The sequence below is a fragment of the Vulpes lagopus genome, chromosome 23, assembly GCF_018345385.1.
Source record: "Vulpes lagopus strain Blue_001 chromosome 23, ASM1834538v1, whole genome shotgun sequence".
Taxonomy (NCBI): Eukaryota; Metazoa; Chordata; class Mammalia; order Carnivora; family Canidae; genus Vulpes; species Vulpes lagopus.
The window spans coordinates 53,433,771-53,458,119 of record NC_054846.1 but is presented as its reverse complement, the minus strand read 5'-3'; the positions used below and the strand labels follow the sequence as shown (position 1 = coordinate 53,458,119).

At 36.5% G+C, this 24,349-nt stretch overlaps 1 protein-coding gene and 1 pseudogene across 3 annotated transcripts in view; both read left to right on the top strand.

The window, feature by feature from the left end:
* The window catches only part of FAF1 (Fas associated factor 1), a 470,490-nt gene that overhangs the window by 291,974 nt on the left and 154,167 nt on the right, over positions 1 to 24,349 (top strand). For all 3 annotated transcript variants that reach the window (XM_041738818.1, XM_041738819.1, XM_041738820.1), the window contains one exon: positions 20,482 to 20,577. In XM_041738818.1, the coding sequence (XP_041594752.1) occupies positions 20,482 to 20,577 (96 nt within the window). The remainder of the gene's footprint in view (positions 1 to 20,481; positions 20,578 to 24,349) is intronic.
* Positions 16,803 to 20,357, top strand: LOC121481363 (annotated as a pseudogene).

Below are 24,349 nucleotides of genomic sequence, written 5' to 3'. Positions count from 1 at the left end.
ATTACTTTCTTCTAAATTCCTCCTCAGTGTCATTATTTTGTCCTTTGCTTTTCATGAGTATTTAATACTTCTATATTCTGTTTCTAAGATAGTTTCTACAAGCTCAGGCTTATATCTTTCAGCCAGGTTGTTGGTGTATATATTTGTGTTTGTGAAACAATGCCGAATTCCTTTTAACTTTGACCAGGTAATGGACACTAGGCATTTATTTGTTAATCAAATCTCATATGTTGTGACCAATACAGATCCATTCGTTGTTGTTTTGTTAGTGTATATTAGCATTGATTATGATATGGACATGTTTATTTCCTAGACTTTCTGGATCTTCATCTAAATAAAGGCAGCAAATAGTGAAATATTCAGAGTTTAGTCATTATCATTCAGTGTTCCCTTGAATACAAATTGAAATAAAAATGGGAGTAAAAGACCATTTTATTTATTTTTAAAATCCCTTATCAGGAGAGAGTAATTAACTCAAGATCCACAATTAGCCTCACAGCAGTCCATATTAACCATCTCCAACCATCCCAGGTCTTTCAGAGGTGGCATAATTCTGAGATTATTTTGCACTTGAAACAGAGAGGCTTATAATAACTAGCTTAAAACACATTTAAGAGTGTGAGGTTTTTCCTTTTACTTTTTGCATGAATGTCTACCCTCTCTAATGATAATTTTCTGGTTTATAAGTGGAAAAAAAAAACCATACTGGAGAGAATGCTTCCTTCGTACCTGGTTTTAAAGCTGTGTTTTTTCTTTGGTAAATCTGGAAGTAGCTGCTTTATTTTAACTGGAAATTTCATTATTGAATTAGTTACATGACACAAAAGAATCAACAAAATGAATCACATTTTCAAGCTTGAGAGAGAACCATGAAGAAAACTTAGGCCCACTGTTAAAGTATAATTGCTGGCTCTTCCCTATTTACTTTTTTTATTTGGTTTTGTTTTAAAGGAAATGTTCAGTTGCAGAGCATTCCTGCATAATTCACAGCACAAAGCTCGACCCTGGGAACCTTTTCTGCAGCTCTCTGAATGTTCTTTATGCAACCTGCTTTTACAGGTTTAAATTACATTCTGTGACACTGTTTTTGTGGTTGAATTAGAAACTTTTTTTTTTTTTTTTTAGTTAAACCTGTGATAAGTAATTGTCACAGTTAGCGCCCTGGTACAATGCTAATTTGAAGTGACATGTCCATACTGGCCCTCCGTAACATGAAGAAGCCTAACAGGTGTGAGGGGTGTGGCTTCCCATGGGCTCTGTTGAACTTCTAACCAGAGAAAAATAGCAGAAAAAGTGAAATGAACCTTGAATAAAGCTGTCAGCAGTAATTATCTCAGCAACACTTTGTAGAGAGATAAAATAAGCACTGGCGCTTTTATAACCTGAACACACTGCACCCAAGATAGATTTTTTTTACCCATTTAACATAAACTGCTAAATACCTTTCAAGAGATAGTTTCATAAGCCTAATTAAACAATAACAACAATAATAATTATCACAAAATATAAATTGTTGGAAGACAAGAATTTGTTTTTATTTTAACATGTGGATTCTTTTCAAGTAGTTTGAGTAACAGAAGTTTTTCTTTTTCATGCTTCTTGTTTTAGTAAGCCATTATGGTGTGAAATCTCAAGTATTGTATAGAAAATTACATTATCTTCTGGGAAAGAATACTTTCACAATTAATGTTTGAAAGTTTGGTTTTCAGTTACTTTGAAAAGTGTTCAGAGTATTAGACTGACCCATATGAAACTGCAAGTCACTGTATCAGCACTACTACATATACTTCCTTAGAGAAGTATAAATGTACCATATTTCTTGAGTGAAAGATTTTATAAGCATTTTTCCAGTCTGCTCTCTAAGCACCAGCCATTGTCATTTTCTTTTACAGTAGTTTTAAAGTATACTTTAACTTACTTACAAAGTAATTCAAATGACATAATGACTATGTTGCCTGACTTGAGAAGTGTAGAAGAATTAAAGTATGATTTTTCTTTACAAATGTCCAGGCTATAGAAGCTAACTATACAAAAAATAGTTGAGATTTTGCAACCTATACTGGTCTCTTTATTTCTTTCATTGTCTTTCTATGCCTTGAAATAGAGTTATGCTTTTCAGGTGACCTAATGAGACTTGTAAATTTTTTTTCATAATTTAATTTCACCGTGTTCCCACACCCAATAAATTAGAGGCTTAACAAGCTAACCAGGTTGCTTCGCCTTTAAAATGGAGGTGATGTCATTAAAAAAAAATTTAAAAGGTTAGGTAGGAGTCAACATGTTAGTCCTGACTGTGCTATATTTATTAGCTTTATGATCTTCGGTAAAAAATAAGAACCTCATTTTTTTTTTTCTGTGGAATGGGTCTTGGCAAACTATGTCAGGTACATTCTCAGTGAGGATAACAGAAATTAGATAAAGCAAGATAAAATAGAGCTAACTAATATGTATACTTTAGTCACAAACCAATGGCTATGAACTTCATCAAAAGGGATACATTGGCTGTATCCCTAGCACTCAGCTGATTTCCCCATGGATGTTCAATAACTACTAGTGAGTGAATGAAGTGCATTTCATACTCTACTTAAGACAAGTTTAGTACTTTCCATCTACTCCCAAGAGTTATATGGCAAAATCCCTACCATATGTATATATGATACACACACTTTAATCCTCACAACAATCTGTGACTTAGAAATCTTACAGAGGAGGAAATTGAGTTATGTAAAGTCATACAGCTATTAGTCATCAGAGCCAGGATTTCAAATACTGGCAGTGTGACTTTGAAGTGCAAGTTCATAATCACAGTCAAAGAAATTGTCTTATCGTGACAGAGATTTCCCCAGAAACTTCCTTGTCACAGGTGTAAATGATTCAGGAGACATGGGAGAGCATTTTGGGGGGTGAATTCCTTCCTTCCTTATTCATTAGGACACTTTCTGTCCCTTTTGCCTCCTACAACAGCAGATCCCCCAATTACTGTACCCATTGAAACAGTATTGCTGCCCTACAGCTGCCTCTTCCTCGGTGACAGAAAGGGCTTAAGGCCTGGACTGCCTTCTACAGTTGTAGGATAACAGTTTTGATTCCTAGATATTTGGCCCTTCTTTCAGTCAGGTCCAGTTCCTGGGCCAAGCTTTTACTACTTTATCCCAGACCCTGACCTATCCCTCCCTGTTTTTAAAATTCCCACTGCCTCCTTCTACTCAGCTCTCATCTGGGATTCTGGTCCTCCCCTCAGGAATTGGCTGACTAAACAATGTTTATTTCTGGAAGATTTGTCCAAGTTTCATGAGGTAAAATTGACTATTGAAAGATACCAGTGTTTTTTTAGGGCACCTAGCTGGCTCAGTTAGTGGACCATCTGACTCTTAATCTCAAGGTTGTGGGTTCAAGTTCCACATTGGGCATAGAGCTTACTTTATTTTTTTTAAGATTTTCTTTGAGAGTGAGAAAGAGAGAGTACAAGCAGGGGCTGTGGCAGGCTAAGGGAGAGGGAGAAGCAGGCTTCCCGCTGAGCAGGGAACCTGATGTGGGGTTCAGTTCCAGGACCCTGGGATCATGACCTGGGCTGAAGGCAGATGCTTAACTGATTGAGCCACCCAGACACCCTAGACATAGAACTTACTTTTAAAAATGTAAAAAGAATAAAAGAAAAAAAAAGTTACCAGGTATTTTAGAGAACAGAGAAAATTTTGAGATTGGGAGGTTATAGGGGCTTTCAGGATGAGTTTGAGCTGAGGTTTGAAGTGCTTTCACTTACTTTTCCCATATGATCCTAATAGACCTATGAAACAGAAAAGAATGGGGTAGGGGAAGGGACCCAGGCAAGAGTAATAGCATGAACAAAAGCCTAGGAGTAGGTAAGTACAAGGCATAATTTTTGGTTCATTGAGCAAACAAATGTGTATACAGTACAAAAAAGTAGAGATAATAGCTGGAAAGATGAGTAGGCAGTGGCCTTGAAAAATTTGTTCAGACTAAGATAACAGAACTTAGAAATCACCTAGTCTTTTTTTTTTTAAACAAGTGGTAAAACTAAAAGAAGAGAGTTAATCAAGGTCACACAATAAACAGAGGCAGAGTTAGAATTTTAATCCACATCATTTTATCTAAGTACAGTGTTCTTTCAATGTATTAGCCCTCCGATATTTTTGTACACATGGAATCATATCATAGGCAGCATTGATGGGAGAAAGTCATAAAAGGATATCAGGCAGCCTTAAGACATAAAAGAACAATACTTGATTTGGTTTAATGGTGATGACAAAAGAGGAGAAGCTTACAGGCTGGCTAAATGTATTTAAGTTGAAAGTCCTGGGTAGGCTTAACTAGGCTCCCAAAGTCACTGCAGCAGATAGGAACACTCCTTTCCTCTCCCTCTTCTCCTCCTCACCCCACTCCCCGCCTCTCCCTGCAGGCTGTTTTCCTCTCCCTCAATCTCAGTTAAATTAATCTCATAGGAATTAAATGGGAAACCTGTAGCAAGTTTCCACTTTTGGACATCCCTTGTAAAATATCCTTATAAAAATCTCAGTCGTAAACAGGTAGTGAATGTCAGGGATGGGCTCTTAGGTGCACTCAGAGTCGAAATATATCTAAACATACTCCTCACTGAGTGATACTTAGAAGAATGTCATACAAGGTCTTGAGAATAGATAAGAAACCCTTAAATAAACTTAGTTTGTTCACTTAGGGAGAAGATATTTTATTAAGTGTTGGTCAACATCCTATGGATACCTTTGGTGTGGAAGTTTACTATATTAGTCTGTCCTGTGTAGTATGTTTCAGAACACATATCAGTTAAGTTAAATGTAGTTGACATAAGGTGCTATTAAACACTAATCTGGGGATCCCTGGGTTGGCGCAGCGGTTTGGCGCCTGCCTTTGGCCCAGGGCGCGATCCTGGAGACCCGGGATCGAATCCCATGTCACGCTCCCGGTGCATGGAGCCTGCTTCTCCCTCTGCCTGTGTCTCTGCCTCTCTCTCTCTCTGTGTGACTATCATAAATAAATAAAAAAAAATTAAAAAAAATAAATAAACACTAATCTGATACCAATACTGTCATCTAGGCTTAAATTCTTAAAGACAAATAATTGGGCATTGCATCTGAAAACATCTATATATGATAAACCTTCCTTCTGACAAAAAGCCAAAGGTGAAGTGTATATGCTTTTTGTTTTAGTTGCAAAATTAAGCCCCCTATGCTTAGCACTTATCCACTTACCACCTTTTTAATGCTGTCAATTAAGATATTATTCCCATTACTTGGATGAGGAAAGTTGGGTCTTATGAGGTCAAGCAACTTCCCTGGAAAATATATTAAATATCAAAGCCAGGATCCAAGGCTAGGTTATCTGTATCCAAGGGCCACAATATTGGGAACTTAATAAATGTTTATTGAATAATTAAGTTATTATAGACTCTGGGTAACTATATGGTTCATATAACTTTCTCAGCAACTAGTTCTGAATTAAAAGTAAGTATGGGAAGAAGGACAAGTTCAAGAGAAATCTGCACTTTTCAAATTGCTTTCTTTCCCCTCACCCATCCCGTGGATTAGAAGCACTGGGGTTTTTTTTTTTTAAATAGGTTCTTTTTTCTGCCCTCCACCAGAGGGTGCTCATAAGCAATTAAATAACAGCTGTAGAGATCGTTACTGAGAAACAAGTGCCATTTAATTCACAGCATGGATTATCTGCCCCTGTGCAAAATAGCAGACTTTCAAATAGAACTCTTGATTCAATTGAAGTAGCTTCTTTGGCTTAAAGTTGTCTTTCAAATAGTAACTAGTCTGCCTGCCTGAGCTATAGTATCTTTATAGAGGTAAACCTGATCATTCTTGCTAAATAGGTATGGGAGAAATTGTGCCAGTAGGCAGTGTTCCGCTAGACTAACAGGGCTATATTCTTATATAACAATGCTCAGAAGTAATAGTATTCTGAAGTACGTCAGAAGCTTGTCTAGTGTACTTACTAGAATCATATACTAAAATGCAAGAATGTTATTGTCTATTTAGTTTTATAAAAGTACATCTTTTTAGAAATTTTATTAATTTTGTTGCAATGGACGAATTTTCATCTCTTTCTCTCTTTTTTTTTTTTTTTTAAGATTTATGTATTCATTCATGAAAGACACAGACTGAGAGAGAGAGAGGCAGAGACACAGGCAGAGGGAGAAGCAGGTTCCCTCTCAGGAAACCTGATGCGGAACTCGATCCCAGATCCCAGGTTTACTACCTGAGCCAAAGGCAGGCGCCTGACTGCTGAGCCACCCAGGCATCCCAAATTTTCATCTCTTAATGGTATACTCTGGTTTTAGGAACTGGGATGCAGTAGAAGACTTAAAAAAAAAAAAATTAATGTTGAGCAACCTCTCCTTGACAGAATGCTAGACAGAATGCTGGACAAGTGGAGGGAAATATGAAGATAGGCAATTATAACACGGCAAAGTAGCATCAGGTGATTCTCCTTGTTTTCAAGAATCCCAATACATTTTTAAAAATATTTTGAGGGACACCTGGGTGGCTCAGTGGTTGAGCCTCTGTCTTTGGCTCAGGGCGTGATCCCAGTTCAGGGATTGAGTCCAGCATCAGGCTCCCTGTGAAGAGCCTACTTCTCCCTCTGCCTATGTCTCTGCCTCTCTCTGTGTCTCTCATGAATAAATAAATAAATAAAATCTTAAAAAATATTTTGAAACTTTCAATAAATGTATTCTTTATACAAAAAGACAGTTTAGATTAAACATGTCATGTAGAATTTACAACTTGTCAAAGTTACAGTTCACATCTTAGGAATATTCACAAATAACTTATGACACTAACTATTGGTTAAATGGAACCTAAATAAATAAAATATAATGCAGTTGTTTTTTTAATTGAAAATTATCCTCTGCAACTGTTCACTGAGGACCCAAGAAGATGCGTAGCATATACAGCTTACGGTTAAGTGTGGATATCCAAGAATGCCACAAATACATTGCTTCACTAGGACATTTCTGTGTATCACTGCATTAGGAAATGCTATTTATTTTGACAATCATTTCCTCAAAGATGAGTCTCAAATCATTATTTATTTGAAATCCATTTTTTTAAATTTTTAATTGAAGTATGATAGACATTTAATATTGTATTAGCTTCAGGTGTACCATTATATACATTTCAAAATACCATAAGTGTAGTTACTGTCTGTCACCATACAAAATTATTACAGTATTATTGACTATATTCCTATGCTGTACTTTTCATCCCCATGATTTACTTATTTTATAACTTAAGGTTTGTACCTCCTATCCTCTTCATCTATTTTAGCCATCTCCCTGCTCCCCTCTCCTCTGGCAACCACTAGTTTGTTCTCTATGAGTTGTTTTTCTTTGTTGTTGTTTGTTCCTTTGTTTTGTTTTTTAGATTCCACATATAAGTGAAAGCATATGGTATTTGTCTTTCTCTGATTTATTTCATTTAGTGTATACCCTCTAGGCCCATTTATGTCACAAATGGCAAGATTTCATTCTATTTTATGACTAATATTCCATTGTATATATATTTACCATATCTCCTTGATCCATCCACTTATTGATGAACCCTTAGGTTGCTTCCATATCTTAGCTATTGTAAATAATGCTGCAATAAATACTGGGGTGCATATGTCTTCGCAAATTAGTGTTTTCATTTTCTTTGAGTAAATATCCAGAAGTGGAGTGACTGGATCATAAGGTATTTCTATTTTTAGTCTTTTCTCTTCTTTTCTTTTTTCTTTCCATTTCTTTTTTTTTCCTTTTCTTTTCTTTTCTTTTCTTTTCTTTTCTTTTCTTTTCTTTTCTTTTCTTGGAACTGTTTTCCATAGTAGCTGTACTAATTTGCTTTCTCATCAACAATGCACAAGAGTTCCCTTTTCTCCACTTCCTTGCCAACACTTGTTATTTTTTGTCTTTTTGATACTAGCCATTCTGATGGTGTGACTTGGGGCAAACAACTTTACCTCTCTACATCTCAGTTTCTCCCCTTAAATAGTAGTATTAAACTCGGTCTTCTTATGAGAAGAAACTAAATTTCATTTAGAATCTACTGGAGATGATGGGCTACTGATAGAAGATTCTTAAGAGTAGGCTGGTGATAAACTCTCAGGAGAGTCCCTGAGACTCTCTAAGTCCCTGAGACTAAGTCCCTGAGACTTAGTAGCTTTGAATGGAATGAGGGATGCTTGATAGAAATAGCATGGCAGCAGCACTTAACTCAGCTAAGACTTAAAGATCTGTGGTCTCTGGGGTGCTTGGGTGGCTAAGTTGGTTAAACATCCAACTCTTGATCTCGTGTGAGTTCAAGCCCCATATTGGGTTCCACACTGGGTGTGGTGCCTTCTTAAAAAAAAAAAAAAAAAAGACCTGTAGTCTCCTTGTTGGGATATCAGCAATTGATGAATTCAAAGACCCTTCCAACTCTAATACTTTATGAGTCTAAAATGAAGCCATCTATCGCAGCCATCCTTGTTTCTTTCAACTTGGCTTGCATGATATCATTCTTGTTTTTATACACAGCAGAAAGCCTCAGAATTTGTTACTGTTAGGTTTTATTTTATTAAATCTTACCAACTTGCCAAATCAGTTGAGGATGCTAATATAGCAAGACCAGGGAGAGAACAGTTTTTGAGCTGTTTATAGAGGAGTTTTGTAGATAATTGATCTTGACCTCTACATCTCTTATAATATTCCATCCCATTGGTTCCAGATTATTATTAGCCACTTCCTTTTTAACAGTGTGCTTTTTTTTTTTTTTATGAGGTGACTAAACTGCTATTTAACCCTGCTACAAGAATGTGGCAGTGGGCTAGTCCAGACAAGTGGATGTGCACTTGGTAACTAACATTCTTAATAAGCTTGCTTCAACCTGCCACAAATTAAAGCTCTGTGACATTTCTAGCACATAAGTGATTTAAAAAAAAAAAAAAAAGCTTGAATTGTGAATAAATAAGCTTTTTTTTGATTTGCACTCTGGTTGGCATTAAATGAAACTTCAGCCTCATGATTCAGTTTGGCTTCTAACTACCTTAATCTGTCTAGCTGAACAGTGAGCATCCGAATATTTTAGAGGGGTGATCCAGCAGTCATCTTCAAGGCTTCTTATTCATAAAAAGCTTTCCGTTGGTCGGAAATATGATATAGTTAAAACTCCATGGCTTTTGGAATAAAATCTGATTTTCCACTTAGAGGTTGATTAATCTTAGACAAATTATTCTACCCCCTACCCCAACACTGTTTTGTGATCTATGCAAACATGTTTATCTTTAAGTTGCAGGATTGTCATGTATGGTAGACATATATTATATAAAGTACTTAAAATAATAACAAATTAATGGTATCCAGGAGTAGCTGTTTTGACTATGCCACAGAAAGTAATTTTTGTTTATCAGTCCCTCAGACAACATATAGTAGGGCCTTAATAGTGTTTGACTAAACTCTTTCTAAATGCCTCTGAGATAAAACTCTCTGACTTTGAATTTTGACTCACAACTTAGTAGCTGTGTGACCTTGGGCATGCTTCTTAATCTGTGTAAGGTTCAATACCCTTACCTTTAAAATGGGGGTTATAATAATACCTATCGAGGAGGGTTATTGTGACAATATGGAATAATGTATATAAAGCACAAATAATACCAATAATACCAATATACATTAAGCTCTCAATAATAGCAATTATTATTAAAATATTTTTAAAACCATGAGTGATTTCATGGGCATTTTTTATATATTCCAAAGTATATCAAATTATATATTTCAAAACATGTATAGTTTCTTGTAAGTCAGTTATATCTCAATAAAACAATACTCAGTGATATGTATGTGTGTATCTTCATTGTACTATGATGATTGTATTCAATGCTGATGCCTTGTAAGACTCTCAGACCTAGATGGAACTAATTATGCTGCTGCCTTGTCAGGATGTTGACAAGCTTGAAATATGTTTTTTTAAAAATGCTCTTATTAATATTTTTTAAACACAAGGGAATTGTATTTTACAAGCTGATTTTTAAAAGATATAAATAGTAAAGCTATAGTTATATAATTTTTAGGTTGTTTTACTAAGCGTATCACATGCAGGGCAAGGATCCTGCAGGTGACTGAACCGAATCTTCTTAGTAATGCAATAAGATTGTAGTTCATAAGAGCTGGAAGGGATCTGAGAAGTCATTCATGTGGATTGCTCTCAAGGAGGAATTTTTTTTTTTTTTAAGATTTTATTTCTTTATTCATGAGAGAGACAGAGAGAGAGTGGCAGAGACACAGGCAGAGGAAAAAGTAGGCTCCATGCAGTGAGCCTGACATGGGACTGGATCCTGGGTCTCCAGTATCACGCTCTAGGCCGAAGGCGGTGCTAAACCGCTGATCCACCCATGCTGCCCAGGAGGAGTATTTTAATAGTCTTTTCAGATCATTGTGGATATTCTTCTTTGACTCTAAACCAGAACTCAAAGTGATAGTTTCCTAATGTTAGTTTTGATGTGGAATCTGCAGCGATATCAATATTCTTTTTGTACTTTGTTACAGTAAGAACCATTGATCCATCTTGCACTTTGCTTATTTATTTTTTTAAGATTTTATTTATTTATTCATGAGAGATGCAGAGAGAGAGAGGCAGAGACACAGGCAGAGGGAGAAGTAGGCGCCATACAGGGAGCCAGATGTGGACTCGATCCCAGGACCCTGGGATCATGACCCGAGCCCAAGGCAGATGCTCAGCCGCTGAGCCACCCAGGCGTCCCAGCTTGCACTTTAACTAGATCCTTTACCAGTGCATAATTTTATAACATCATGCATGCGTTGTTCATTTGGAGCATCTTGGTCCTCTGAGTTATGCAGATTTTCTAATATTGACCTATTCCATTATATGATACTAAAAAAAAAAAAAATAACCCGCTAATATCACCACTGATCTCATCAGAAAAGTCTTTAAGAAGGTTCCAGGCTTGTTCAGTAGGTGGAGCATGTGACTATTGATCTCAGGATTGTAGGTTCAAGCTCTGTGTTGGATATAGAGATTACTTAAAAATGAAACCTTTAAAAAGAAAATAAAACGTCTTTAAGCATTAGGAAGCTGTTCCATTAATGGCGACTGATAAGTTTTCCAAAATTTTAATTTTTACTTAAAAACTCAAATTTTGTCATGGGTAGTCAATACTCTCAGACCTGTTCCTTGAAGTAACAGGCTTAATTCATTTTGGAAGAATCCTGTCAAATACCTAAACCAAATAACCATAGTTTGCTTGCCAGTCATTTCAGTAATAATAGTATTCCATGAAAAAAGTTCAGCACACAAGTCAAACAATTACACAAGTGCTTCTTCCTCAACAACCATCATACTTTGTCATGCAGCAGGAGTTTTATGCATACTTCCCATTTGTCATTCCCATTCAAAGAGGTCAAGTCTACTTGAAAGCAAAATTTTCTACTGATTTAGCAGGAGCATTCTTAAGTGAAACTGGAATTTTTACAGTAAGTACACAGCAGTGGAGACTTTCACACAGTTTGGTGTCACTGCCTTGATTTGTGCTAAGGTACAGATGTGCAGTTTTGCCCATCATTGCTTTTTTTTTTCCTATTAGAGCAAAAACAGTTAAAAAAATCAAATACCATCTAAATATTATTACAAAAATTATTTTGATCTTGTGGAACCCCTAAAAGGATTTCAAGAACCCTGTGTCTATAAACCACATTTTGAGAATCATTGGCATCGTTAATATGTTTCTAAGAAAATACTAAATACTTTCTTACAGAAAAAAAAATAAAAATAGACCTTAAGAGTCTATTAAGAGTATTAAGAGTAATACTCTTAAGAGTATTCACTAACTAATGGGATAAGAGTAAGAGTAATACTCTTAAGAGTATTCACTAACTAATGGGATATATACTATTTGGCAAATCTTTTTTTCTTTGTATATTTTTTTATTGGAGTTCAATTTGCCAAATATAGTATAACACCCAGTGCTTGTCCCATCAAGTGCCCCCCTCAGTGCCCATCACCCAGTCACCCCAACCCCTCATCCACCTCGCCTTCCACTAACCCTTGTTCTTTTCCCAGAGTTAGGTGTCTCTGATGTTTTGTCACCCTCTCTGATATTTCCCACTCATTTTCTCTCCTTTCCCCTATAATTCCATTGACTAATTTTTATATTTCCCAAATGAATGAGACCATATAATGTTTGTCCTTCTCCGATTGACTTACTTCACTCAGCATAATACCCTCCAGGTCCATCCACGTTGAAGCAAATTGTGGGTATTTGTCGTTTCTAATGGCTGAGTAATATTCCACTATATGTATAGACCACATCTTCTTTATCCATTCATCTTTTGATGGACACCAAGGCTCCTTCCACAGTTTGGCTATTGTGAACATTGCTGCTATAAACATTGGAGTGCAGGTGTCCTGCCTATTTGGCAAATCTATTCTCATTTAAGCCATCTTATAGAAAGCCTTTTAGGAAAGGTAATTTCCAATTTTATAGAATAAGAAACTGAGGTTTGAGATACGACATATTGGTTGAAGTAAATAATAGAAAAATAACTACCAGAAGTGAATTTGAACTTAAGACATTCAGACTTTAGAAGTCATTGCCACAAACTGGTAGAAAATATCTACAAAACATACATCTGAGAAGGAACTTTTATCTAAACTAGACAAGGAGGGCAGCCCGGGTGGCTCAGCAGTTTAGCGCCGCCTTCAGCCCAGGGCCTAATCCTAGAGACCCAGGATCGAGTCCCACGTCAGGCTCCCTGCATGGAGCCTGCTTCTCCCTCTGCCTGTGTCTCTGCCTCTCTCTCTCTCTCTCTCTCTCTCTCTCCCATAAATAAATAAAATCTTAAAAAAATAAAATAGACAAGGAGCTCTTAATACTCAACAAGAAAATGAACAACCCAATTAAAAAATGAGCCAAACCTTAATAGACATCTTACCAAAGAAGATACACAGATGGCAAATTACATATGAAAAGATACTCCACATAATATGTCATCAGGGAAATGCAAATTTTAAAACTACCTATTAAGGGTAGTTTAAGAGGTGCCTGGGTGGCTCAGTCCTTCGAGCATCCAACTCTTGTTTTTGGCTCAGGTCATGATCTCAGGGTTGTGAGGTCGAGGCCAACATCAGGACATGGAGCCTGCTTAAGATTCTCTCTTTCCTAGGGCCTGGGGCACCTGTTAAGCATCTGATTTCAGTTCAGGTCATGATCTCAGGGTCCTGGGATCAAGCCCTCCATTGGCTCCTTGCTCAGTGGGAAGTCTGCTTGTCTCTCTCCCTCTGCCTGTGCCCCTCCCCTTGCTTGTACTCTCTCTGTCTCTTTCAAATAAATAAATAAAATTTTAAAAGAAAAAGATTATGTCTCTCTTCCTCTGCCCCCACCCACCCCACACACATAAAACAAACAAACAAATGAAAAACACCCATTAAATGACTAAAATACAGACCACTGACACCACCAAATGCTGGTGAGAATGTGGAGCAATAGGAGCTCTCATTCACTATTGGTAAGGATACAAAATGTTATGGACATTTTGGAATACATTTTGGTGATTTTTAGAAAGCTTAACATACTCTTACCATATGAATTAGTGATTGTGCTTTTTGCTGTTTTCCCCAAAGAACTGTAAACTTAGTTCCCCACAAAACCCTATACACAGATGTTTTTAGAAGCTTTATTTGTAATAGCCATAACCTGGAAGCAACCAAGAAATCCTTCAATAGATGAATGGCTAAACAAACTGTGGTACATCCAGACATATCATTCAATACTAGGAGGAAATGAGATTTTAAGCATGAAAAGATATGGATGAACTTTAAATTCATATTACTAATTGAAAGAGACCAATTTGGAATGACATTCTGGAAAAGGCAAAACTATGGAGACAGGAAAAAGATAAGTAGTTGCCAAGGGCAGTGGGGGGAGGTGGAGATGAATAGTCAGAGCACAGGGGATTTTTAGGGTGGTGAAAATACTCTGTATGGTATTATGGATAAATGGATAATGGATAAATGCCATTATAACTTTTTCCAAACACATAAAATATACAACACCAAGAGTGAACCCTAATGTAAACTATAGACTTTGAATAATTACAATGTGTCCATGTAGGTTTATCCTTGGTAAAAAAAAAAAACACCATCCAGGTGAGTGATATTGGTAATGGGAGAGACTATGCCTGTTTGGAGGCAGGGAGTATAGGAGGAATCTCTACTCTCTTCTCAATTTTGTTGTAAACCTTAAATTACTCTTAAAAAAAACCAAAATCTTTATAAATAAACAAATAAATAACTCTCATGCTTTTCAACAACATAAGCCATTTTTACATATATATACATTCATATATATAACCCCTATTTTATATATGTACTTATATATATAATAGTTTGATTAAACCTATATATGTTATATAACATATATTTTATATATATAATAGCCAGTGGGATTTTTAGACATGAAAATTCTTGTATCCCAACCTTTCCCTATCCCTAAGCATTCAGATTATACCCTCAGATATGCTATATTTATTTAAAGGTATAGAATTAATTAGTAAAGGAATTTTGGCTTGACTTCATTTTGAATTTGTGAGCCTGTTTTGAATTTCTGCATCTGCAATGATGGAATGTCAGAGAATTACAGTCTAATGTGGCCAGGAAAAAACTGAATAAAGCCTTGAAATAGATTTTGCAAATGAGTCTCAGTTCTTCATTAGATTAGGTTAAAGCAATCTTGTGATTGAGAGATTACCATTATGTTTAGGTTAATTAACTAACATAATGTATGCAAATCTAAATTTTTTAAGGTAACATTTTTCAACTATAAAGTCAAACAGACCTGCAACCTTAATCTTTTTTTCCATTTCCTTGCAAAATAAATACCCAAATGATAGTATCGATCCTTTTCAATTATATAACCATTTGGTTTCATATACATTATCTCAATCTCACTGGATGTTCATACCAACTCTGTGAGAAAGAACAGATTGTATTACCCTATTTTGTGAATTGAGTACAGGTTCTATTACACCATTCTCTCTCTAAATAAGACTGAAATACAGAAATTCTAAGTGATTTTGCCCATAGTCATTGGACAATTGAATGATTCAGCCACCCTGGATCCTCAGCCTTCTGACTTCACATCTTTTGTGTAAATTTAGGTTATGAGTCCCATCAAACATTTACTTTAGCCCTAAATTATTGAAATCACTCTCTGAGTAACTTTTCCCTTCTAAGGGAAAAGGGAAAAGCCCTACAGAGACTGCCTGGTGGAGATAGAGCCCCATCTTTACTCCCTTGTATTCCTTTTTCTGTGCCTGTTCCTATGTGCATCTTTTGTCTCTCTGATTGGTATATATGTTCCTTTAGGATAGACTACTATTTAATCCACACTGGGTATATAGTGATTCAGTTTCCTCTTATTATGGAGACAAGCCCATTTTTTTCTTCCCAGGTCCTAAAAATAATGATCATTGGAATGACAACAGGTCTTGTACCTGTTCAGTACAGTTTCGAAGCCAGCTTTTACTTACTTTTAATACATTTAACCCTTTGAAAAGTCCATTGAGGTAGTTAAGGCAGGGATTACTCGCCTCAATAAATGGAAAATTCTGGCTTAGAATAGAGAAATGACTTCCCCAAGTTCTGAAGGCTGGGCAATACTTGAGAATTGAGATTTCTCTAGCTCCTCATCCAAGTCCCTTTCCGTTACACTAAACTGCTTCTCACTATCAGTGACATTTACCATCATTATTGTTTCGTTACCAGAGGATTTTAGGGTGGGGGAGGAAGACTTTTTAATGAAAAATATTGTGAAAGTAACATGACTTGAAATTTAGCCTGTGCTTCTTATCTAAATTAGCTTTTTTTTTAATGTAATGGTATTTTTTTTAATAAATTTATTTTTTATAGGTGTTCAATTTACCAACATACAGAATAACACCCAGTGCTCATCCCATCAAGTGCTCCCCTCAGTGCCCATCACCCAGTCACCCCCACCCTCCACCCTCCTTCCCTTCCACCACCCCAGTTCGTTTCCCAGAGTTAGGAGTCTTTATGTTCTGTCTCCCTTTCTGATATTTCCTACACATTTCTTCTCCCTTCCCTTATATTCCCTTTCACTATTATTTATATTCCCCAAATGAATGAGAACATATAATGTTTGTCCTTCTCCGATTGACTTACTTCACTCAGCATAAAACCTTCCAGTTCCATCCACATTGAAGCAAATGGTGGGTATTTGTCGTTTCTAATGGCTGAGTAATATTCCATTGTTTTTGTTTGTACTGAAATAAAATAAATTGAGCCAGTTGTGACAAATGTTAATAAATATGACTGACGTGGTGCAGTTTTGCACCTGGCTGGCTCAGTCAGTAGAGCATGGGACTCTTGATTACAGGGTGCTGAGTTTGAGTCCTACACTGGACATAGAGATTACTTTAAAACATAAATAAGATAAAATTATTAAAATAGCAAAGGTATGCGTACTTTACCCCAATTTATTTTTTTTTAATTTTTATTTATTTATGATAGTCACACAGAGAGAGAGAGGCAGAGACACAGGCAGAGGGAGAAGCAGACTCCATGCACCAGGAGCCTGACGTGGGATTCGATCCCAGGTCTCCAGGATCACGCCCCGGGCCAAAGGCAGGCACTAAACGGCTGCGCCACCCAGGGATCCCACTTTACCCCAATTTAAAGAAAAAATTAAAAACCTCTAACCAGACTAAAGGAAAAATAATCAAATGCAAATGGTTTTTATCATTATAATCTATATGATAGCACACATATCACATGATTGAAGATACCTGTGTATCTGTGGCATTTGCATTTTTCATTCCTATATTTGTCTTCAGGTAATTAGCTTGATTATAACATTTTTGAATTGTAGTTATGACCAACCCACTGTTGTGTCCTTGGTTAGTATCTGTGAATTTACAGAAATTTGGGCTTCCTCATAAATCAGTTTAATTCACACTTCCCCACAAGTTGCCAGTGAATGTTTTCAGTGTGCTAATGGAAAACCTATTTTATTTCTAATAATAATAATAAAAGAAACTTGATATCATCATTACATTAAATACACAAATGTGTCATTTCATGAACACCAAAGAAAAACACCCTCTTTTGGCTATTTAATATTGTTTTAATTCCTCTAGGTAGACAAAAGTGACATGTACTCATATTTGCTCACATTTTCCCAAATTTAATTTAAACCTCAAATTAGTTATTTAATATCTGACCCACTAAAAACTTCTGTAGGAGTAAATATATTTGGCCTTAATTGTGTTGGCTAAACTAAGCAGATTCTTTGGGTAATATTTTATATCATAATGGTAATAAAAATTAACTGAATTAGCTCAATGTTTGTGTGCCAGATACTGTGCTAGGTGTTTTACATATATTATAGATTAATAAGCTGTAAGAATCTGATATTATGTATTAATATTATTAAATCATAAATGACATTGTTACCATCTGTAGAAACTTTTCTTTTTAATGCCTTCAGCAAACACTACTCTAGGGTACCCTCCAAAAACGATTTATTAGAGTACTGTCCTGGGAATTCATAAGCTGAAGTATTATTCTAATTGGAAAAGTAACAGACACACTGGTGGTAGGTGAGGGTGTGGAGATATACATGATTAGCTTTATTTTAGGCCTCTTACAGTTTCCTGGAGCACTAGTCTTTTGTCTTATGAAAAATAACCTTGACTAAAAATAAACTATTGGGATTACATCAAAATAAAAAGCTTCTCCACAGCAAAGGAAATAATCAACAAAATTAAAAAGCAGCCTACTGAAGGGGATAAGATATTTGCAAATGACATATCCAATAAAGGGTTAGTATTCAAAATATTTAAAGAACTTGGGATCCCTGGGTGGCGCAGCGGTTTGGCGCCTGCCTTTGGCCCAGGGCGCGATCCTGGAGACCCGGGATCGAATCCCACATCAGGCTCCCGGTGCATGGAGCCTGCTTCTCCCTCTGCCTGTGTCTCTGCCTCTCTCTCTCTCTCTGTGACTATCATAAATAAATTAAAAAAAAAATTAAAAAAAAAAAAACAAAATATTTAAAGAACTTAATACAACTCAACACCCCAAAACAAATTATCCAACTAAAAAATGGACTGAAGTCATGAACAGACATTTCTCCAAAGAAGACATGCGGATCACCGAGACACCTGAAAAGATGCTCAACATCACTCATCACAGGGAAATGCAAACGAAAACCACAATGATATATTATCTCACACCTGTCAGAATGACTAAAATCTAAAACGCAAGAAACAAGTGTTGGTGAGGATGTGGAGAAAGGGAACTCTTGCACTCTTGGTGGGAATGCAAACTGCTGCAGCTAGTCTGGAAAACAGTATGAAATTCCCTCAAAAACTTAAAACTGCCATCCAGCAATTGCACTATGGGGTATTTACCCAAAGAATACAGAAATACTAATTCGAAGGGATACATGCATCCCAATGTTTACAGCAGCATTATTTACAATAGCCAAATTATGGAAGTAACCCAAGTGTCCATCAACTGATGAATGGGTAAAGAAGAGGTTTATAACTATTTCATATATAGATGAAATATATATATATAACTATTAAATATATAATTATTATTCAGTCCTAAAAAAATGAAATCTTGCCATTTGCTTTACAATATAGATGGAGCTAGAGGATATATACTAAATGAAATAAGTCAGTCACTGAAAGACATACCATATGATTTCACTCATATGTGGAATTTTAGAAGCAAGTGAGCAAAGGAAGAAAATAGACAAACCAAGAAACAGACTCTTAACAATAGAGAACAAACTGATGGTTATCAGAGGGGAGGTGGACTAGGGGGATGGGTGAAATAGGTGATGGGGATTAAGGAGTGCACTTATGATAAGCACTGGGTGATGTGTGGAATTGTTGAATTACCATATTGTACACCTGAAACTAATATAATGCTGTATATATTGACTATGCTGGAATTAAAATAAAAACGGCTGCCAGGACATTGGCAACTGAGTTGGTGTTACAGCCTTTGTATTACTTACTCCCTGGGCACTGTGAGCAAGCCAGACATCATCTCACCTTACGGGTGGTATGGAGGAGAAAACCAAGGTATATGTTGGTAATCTGGGAACTGGTGTCAGCAGAAGAGAGTTAAAAGGGCTTTCAGTTATTACGGTCCTTTAAGAACTGTGTGGATTGTGGGGAACCCTGGGTGGCGCAGCGGTTTAGCACCTGCCTTTGGCCCAGGGTGCGATCCTGGAGACCCAGGATCGAATCCCACGTCGGGCTCCTGGTGCATGGAGCCTGCTTCTCCCTCTGCCTATGTCTCTGCCTCTCTCTCTGTGTGTGTGTGACTATCATAAATTAAAAAACAATAATAAAAAAAAAACCTGTGTGGATTGTGAAAAATCCTCCAGAATTTCCCTTTGTGGAATTTGAAGATCCAACACATGCAGAAGATGCAGTGCAAGACCTGGATGGGAAGGTGACTTGTGATTCCAGAATGAGAGTTGAATTACCAACAGGCATGCTTTGGAGATCTGATTTTGAAAATAGATCACTTGCCCAACGTTCATTTGGTCCCAGTGAGAAGTGTGGCAAAAAAGGACATCATGCTTATGATTGTCAGCAGAGGGGAAGCAGGTTACAGTCTAGATCATATTTAAGATCCAGAGGTAGGCGATACTCACACTCATGTAGCAGGAGCAGGGAGAGAGGTCAAGATCAGGATCTCCTCGACCAACAAAATCAGCTTCACACGGAGGATCTAGGTCTGGTTCTATAAAAGGATAAAGATCTCCATCAAGGTCAAGGTCAAGATCCAGGTCTGTTTCACTGCCAAGAATCAAAGTCCAGATCTCTATCTACAAAAAGAAATCATTCCCCATCAGGAAGTCCATAAAGAAGTGCAAGTCCTGAAAGAGTGAAGTTTTCAAGTTCACCTTTTAGAGAAAAGTTATTTCGTTTACATTATTATAAGGGATTTGTGATGTCTAGAAAGTTTAACCTAGGAAGGTTATTTCAATCATCTAATCAAAATGGACCTGGAGTATTACTCTGTAAATTCACAGCAATAAGATAATATAAATTTTTGTTGAATGTATTAACATCTTGTGGTTTGAAAATGTGGATTTTTATTTGACATGTTTAAGATATTCCTAACTAGAATAAAGAACTATAAATTAAAACTTAATAAAAGTTTTATTTTATAAAGGGGCAGCTGGGTGGATCAGTCAGTCAAGCATCTTTGGTTCAGGTCATGATCCTAGCATCCTGGGATGGAACACAGCACCAGGCTGGTACCCTGCTCAGCAGGGAGTCTGCTTCTCTCTGCCCCTGTTCATACTGTCTCTCTTTCTCTCACATAAATAAAATCTTAAAAAAAAAAAAAAATCTAGAAAATATCAAAAGGGTCTTTTGTGAGACCTGGCCTCATTTTGTTTGCAAATGGTGGATTCTTTTTGCAGATGTGTCTTGCTGAATCAGGGCTATCTTATCCCTGCCATCGACTTACAGTGGGCAGAAGATCTTCACCTTTGCAGACCCGGGAGCAGTCTGAAGAGGTAAGCCTGTTTGCCAAGCTTTCTGGTGAATAGAAGGCCTGTCTTCCACTACCTGCCCATTTCCTATTCTTTTTTTATCTGCCACAGCAATGAATAGATAAAGTTAATGTAGCGTGAATAAAATCTCAGTAAATTCTTGAAGGCAGAAACTTTTCATGCGAGTTTATTGCTAATGTGCTCCTTCTTGGTCTCTAAGTTTCATGTTTCAACAGACCAAATTCAGGTGGATTGATAGAAATGAATTTTACTTAGAATTGACAGGTTGACAAAAGGATTTTCTTCGTTGCCTACTCTATAGTTGAGTACATTTATTAAGACCGATCCTGAAGGTTCTTTAACTCATTGAGTTGGAGCGCAGTCTATTAGCCAGGTATTGTGCTTGATACTAAGTAACAAGGATGAATAACAATGTATCTACCAAAGTGCTCAAAGTCAAAGATGATAGACAAGTAAACTAATAATAATGGCAAAATGTAATAAGAGCAGTGATAGCACATAGAGTGCTATAGGAATAGAGAAGAGGGGGAAGATGAGATTGAACATGTCTGTGTATGGGATGTACCTGTATGTGTCTTTGTGGTCTGAACAATGTTAAAAGGCGATATCTTTTCCATCGCTACAAATAACACTTTGTGTCCAACTATGCCTTTGATTATAAGGGAATGGGAAAGATAGCTTGGATATTATAATTTATCTGTTTAAAAAACATTTATTGAGCTCCTACTATGTGCTAAGAAAAGTCATCACTGTGACTTAAAAAAAGCACATGTCAGAAACGTCATAACTAAATAGCACAGAAAAACGTTATTTATCTCAGTGTTTTTCAGGCTAAAGGATGATCCAAATATTCAAACGGTTGGGCTAATCCAAGAAAATTTTTCCCATTTACGTTCTATACAAAATATGGTTGCGAATTTTTGTTTAAAATGTGTATTTGGGACATTCATTATGGAAGCTGCTACAGGACCTCTAGCCATCCTCTGAATATATATTTATATCACTCAAATATGTGAAATAAAAGTGAGACTACATAAGTCACATTCTGGTCCATGATCATCCTGTGAAAATGAAAATCTGCAACTCTGGTTTTTAACATATCTTAGAAATCCACATAGAAAGAAGGGTTTTCTCCTGCTACAAATATTACTGTAAGTGTTTTCTTGGGCCTCTAAAAATGTTAATTTCCTTTAAGGAACCCACACCATTTTATTTAGCATTTTATCTCACTAATCCTCATGAAAGGAAACATGATACTGAGAGTCACTAATGGCAGAAATTACCAGAAATAATTTATTGAAATATTTCTTTCTAGTGCGTGGTATGTTTTTAATACTAAAGTAGTTATGCTTCAACCCTCTTACGGATAAATCCACTATGTTAAATGGTGGCCAACTTGCTCCACCCAAAATTTTTAGCTCTTTCCTTTGAAAGATGACATATACCTGTTTCACTTCATTTTATTTCCTTCTCTCACTCTCACTATTACATGTGTCCTGTCAGAAAAAAAAAAAAGAAAAAGGAAAAAAAGTCAGTGTCATACAATAAGAAATAGTGTTTATGAGGCAGCACATTCTTTAGGTTAGTCAAAGTAGAGTGGGGTTAGTGAGGCTTTGATAAACTAAAAGAGCAACAGTCTTGGGAGCATCTTAAAATATGACTTTTGGAATGAAACCATTATTTTTCCTTCCCTGACTGACTGTAAAAATCACCTTTTCAGGGGACTGGTGAGAAATGGACAAGGGTGACTCAGGCTTTTATGCTGTCATAGAATTATCCAAACTGGAAGGGATTTTTAAAATTTTATTTCCACTCTTCTAGCTGTTTGTCCCTTGTTCATTTAAACATTTAATGTCTTCTAGGTACCTGTCATTAGGACCACAGTCTGTATGCTGAAAGACCTCACTCAAATATCCTCTCAAAATATTCCTATATTTGATTTCCTGTAACAAGGCAACCAGTTCCAATTGTTGAACAGCTATAGGTCTTGATATCTTTCATATATTAAACTGGAACATGTGTCCTTGTAGCTTCCACCCAGTGGTTCTGCTTTTTTTCCAGTTTTAACCCTTCTACATGATTTCAGGTTTCAGGACAATTACCATTTTTCTATTGATTGTCTTAAGCCTCAAGTTAGGAAGAAGACTTTTGAGACCAGTAGTTAAATTTAAGCTTTGAATTTTATGGCTTATAGTTATGTGTCCTCTACCTAGGGGAATTTTGGTTCTTACATCTTCCTTCTGGTCCTGCAACTACATTTTTTTTATAATTGACCATTTTTTCTTACTTTCCCAGCCTTCCCTTACTCCCCAGCCCCCTTTTAATGATCTTTCCATATCTCAGTACCTAGCTAAATACCTTCCTCTTCTTTTTCTAGCTGCCTGGGTGGGACAGAGTAAGGACCCATGGACCCAGGCCTCTTGAGAATTGTCAACTCCTTAGTTGATAGTGGAAGAGGGGGGAGTACCCCAAGAATAAAAAAAAAAACTTCAAATGTAATAAACGCTAGTTAGTTAATAACTTCAGTTAAGGAAACATCTTTTGAATGTTCACTGTGTGCTAGTCAGATGAATATACCTGGTAATTTTACATTATATAGTGAAAAAATCGAGGCAAGCACAAGATACTACGGGAGCACAAAGGTGGGGGTTGGAGGCATAACATTCAAGAATGTTTGCAAGCAAAAGCTATATCTGCCTTATGTATCTCTGTAGCCCTAACACCTAGTGTAGTACCTGGCATATACTAGCCACAAAATAAATATTGGTGCGTAAATATTTTTTAAAGAAAAGAAGAATGGGAGGAGGAAGAGGATGAGGAACAAGTTGAGGGAGGAGGAGGGGGAAGAAAGACTAGAGGAATTTTTATCCAAATCAAATTATAAAGAATGAGGCATAGTCAACCAAATGAAGAAACATGGAAATAGTATTTCATTCAAAGGAAACAACATGATCTGATGCAATATACACAGAGATGACTGTAGGTTGGTGTTTATGCAAATAAGGTGGGAGACAAACATAAGAGATAAGATTGAAGGTGAATAGGTCTTACAGGTCAAGTTGGGAACTTGAATTCTGGGCAGCCATAGAAGGCTTGTAAGTGAGAAATGATTTTCTTTCCCCCAAATACGCAGTTCAGAGAAGACAGCTTTGGCTGCTGTGTGGAGGCTAGATGTAAGGGAAACAAGATTGGAAGCAGAGAAATCAAATATGAATCTGTTATACTAGCTCAATTAAAGGATAATGGGATGTCCAACTAGAACATCATTTGTAAAACTAGAGAAGGATATGGGTTCAAGAAGTATTTTGGAGGTGAAATCAGTAGGCTTGGTGACTGATAGGATTTGTGGGAGGAGAGAAAAGGAAGAGATTAGAATGATACCTAGGTTTTGATTTAAGTGGCAGAAAAGATTCATTCAGTTTTCATTCAGTATATTCTGATTGCATGCCCCTGTATGCCTAGTACTGATCTAAGTACCAGGAATATGATTGTGAACAGAGCAAAGGATCTTATACCTAATAAAATGAAATTGAACATGGATAATTGCCAAAAATCTGTATTTCAGTTTTTAAAACTTGGTGAGACAAACTAAATGGTAATTGGGTTACTTCTGAACATTTCCATTTGAAGGCCCACTGCAGACTAACTCTGCACAAAATTGAACTTACCATATCTCCCCCCAGAAACCTATTTTCTCATCCATATTAGTGATCAATGTCAACCCAAGCCAAAAACTGCTCATTTTAATCACTGAGAGACCTGCTATTCTTTGAAA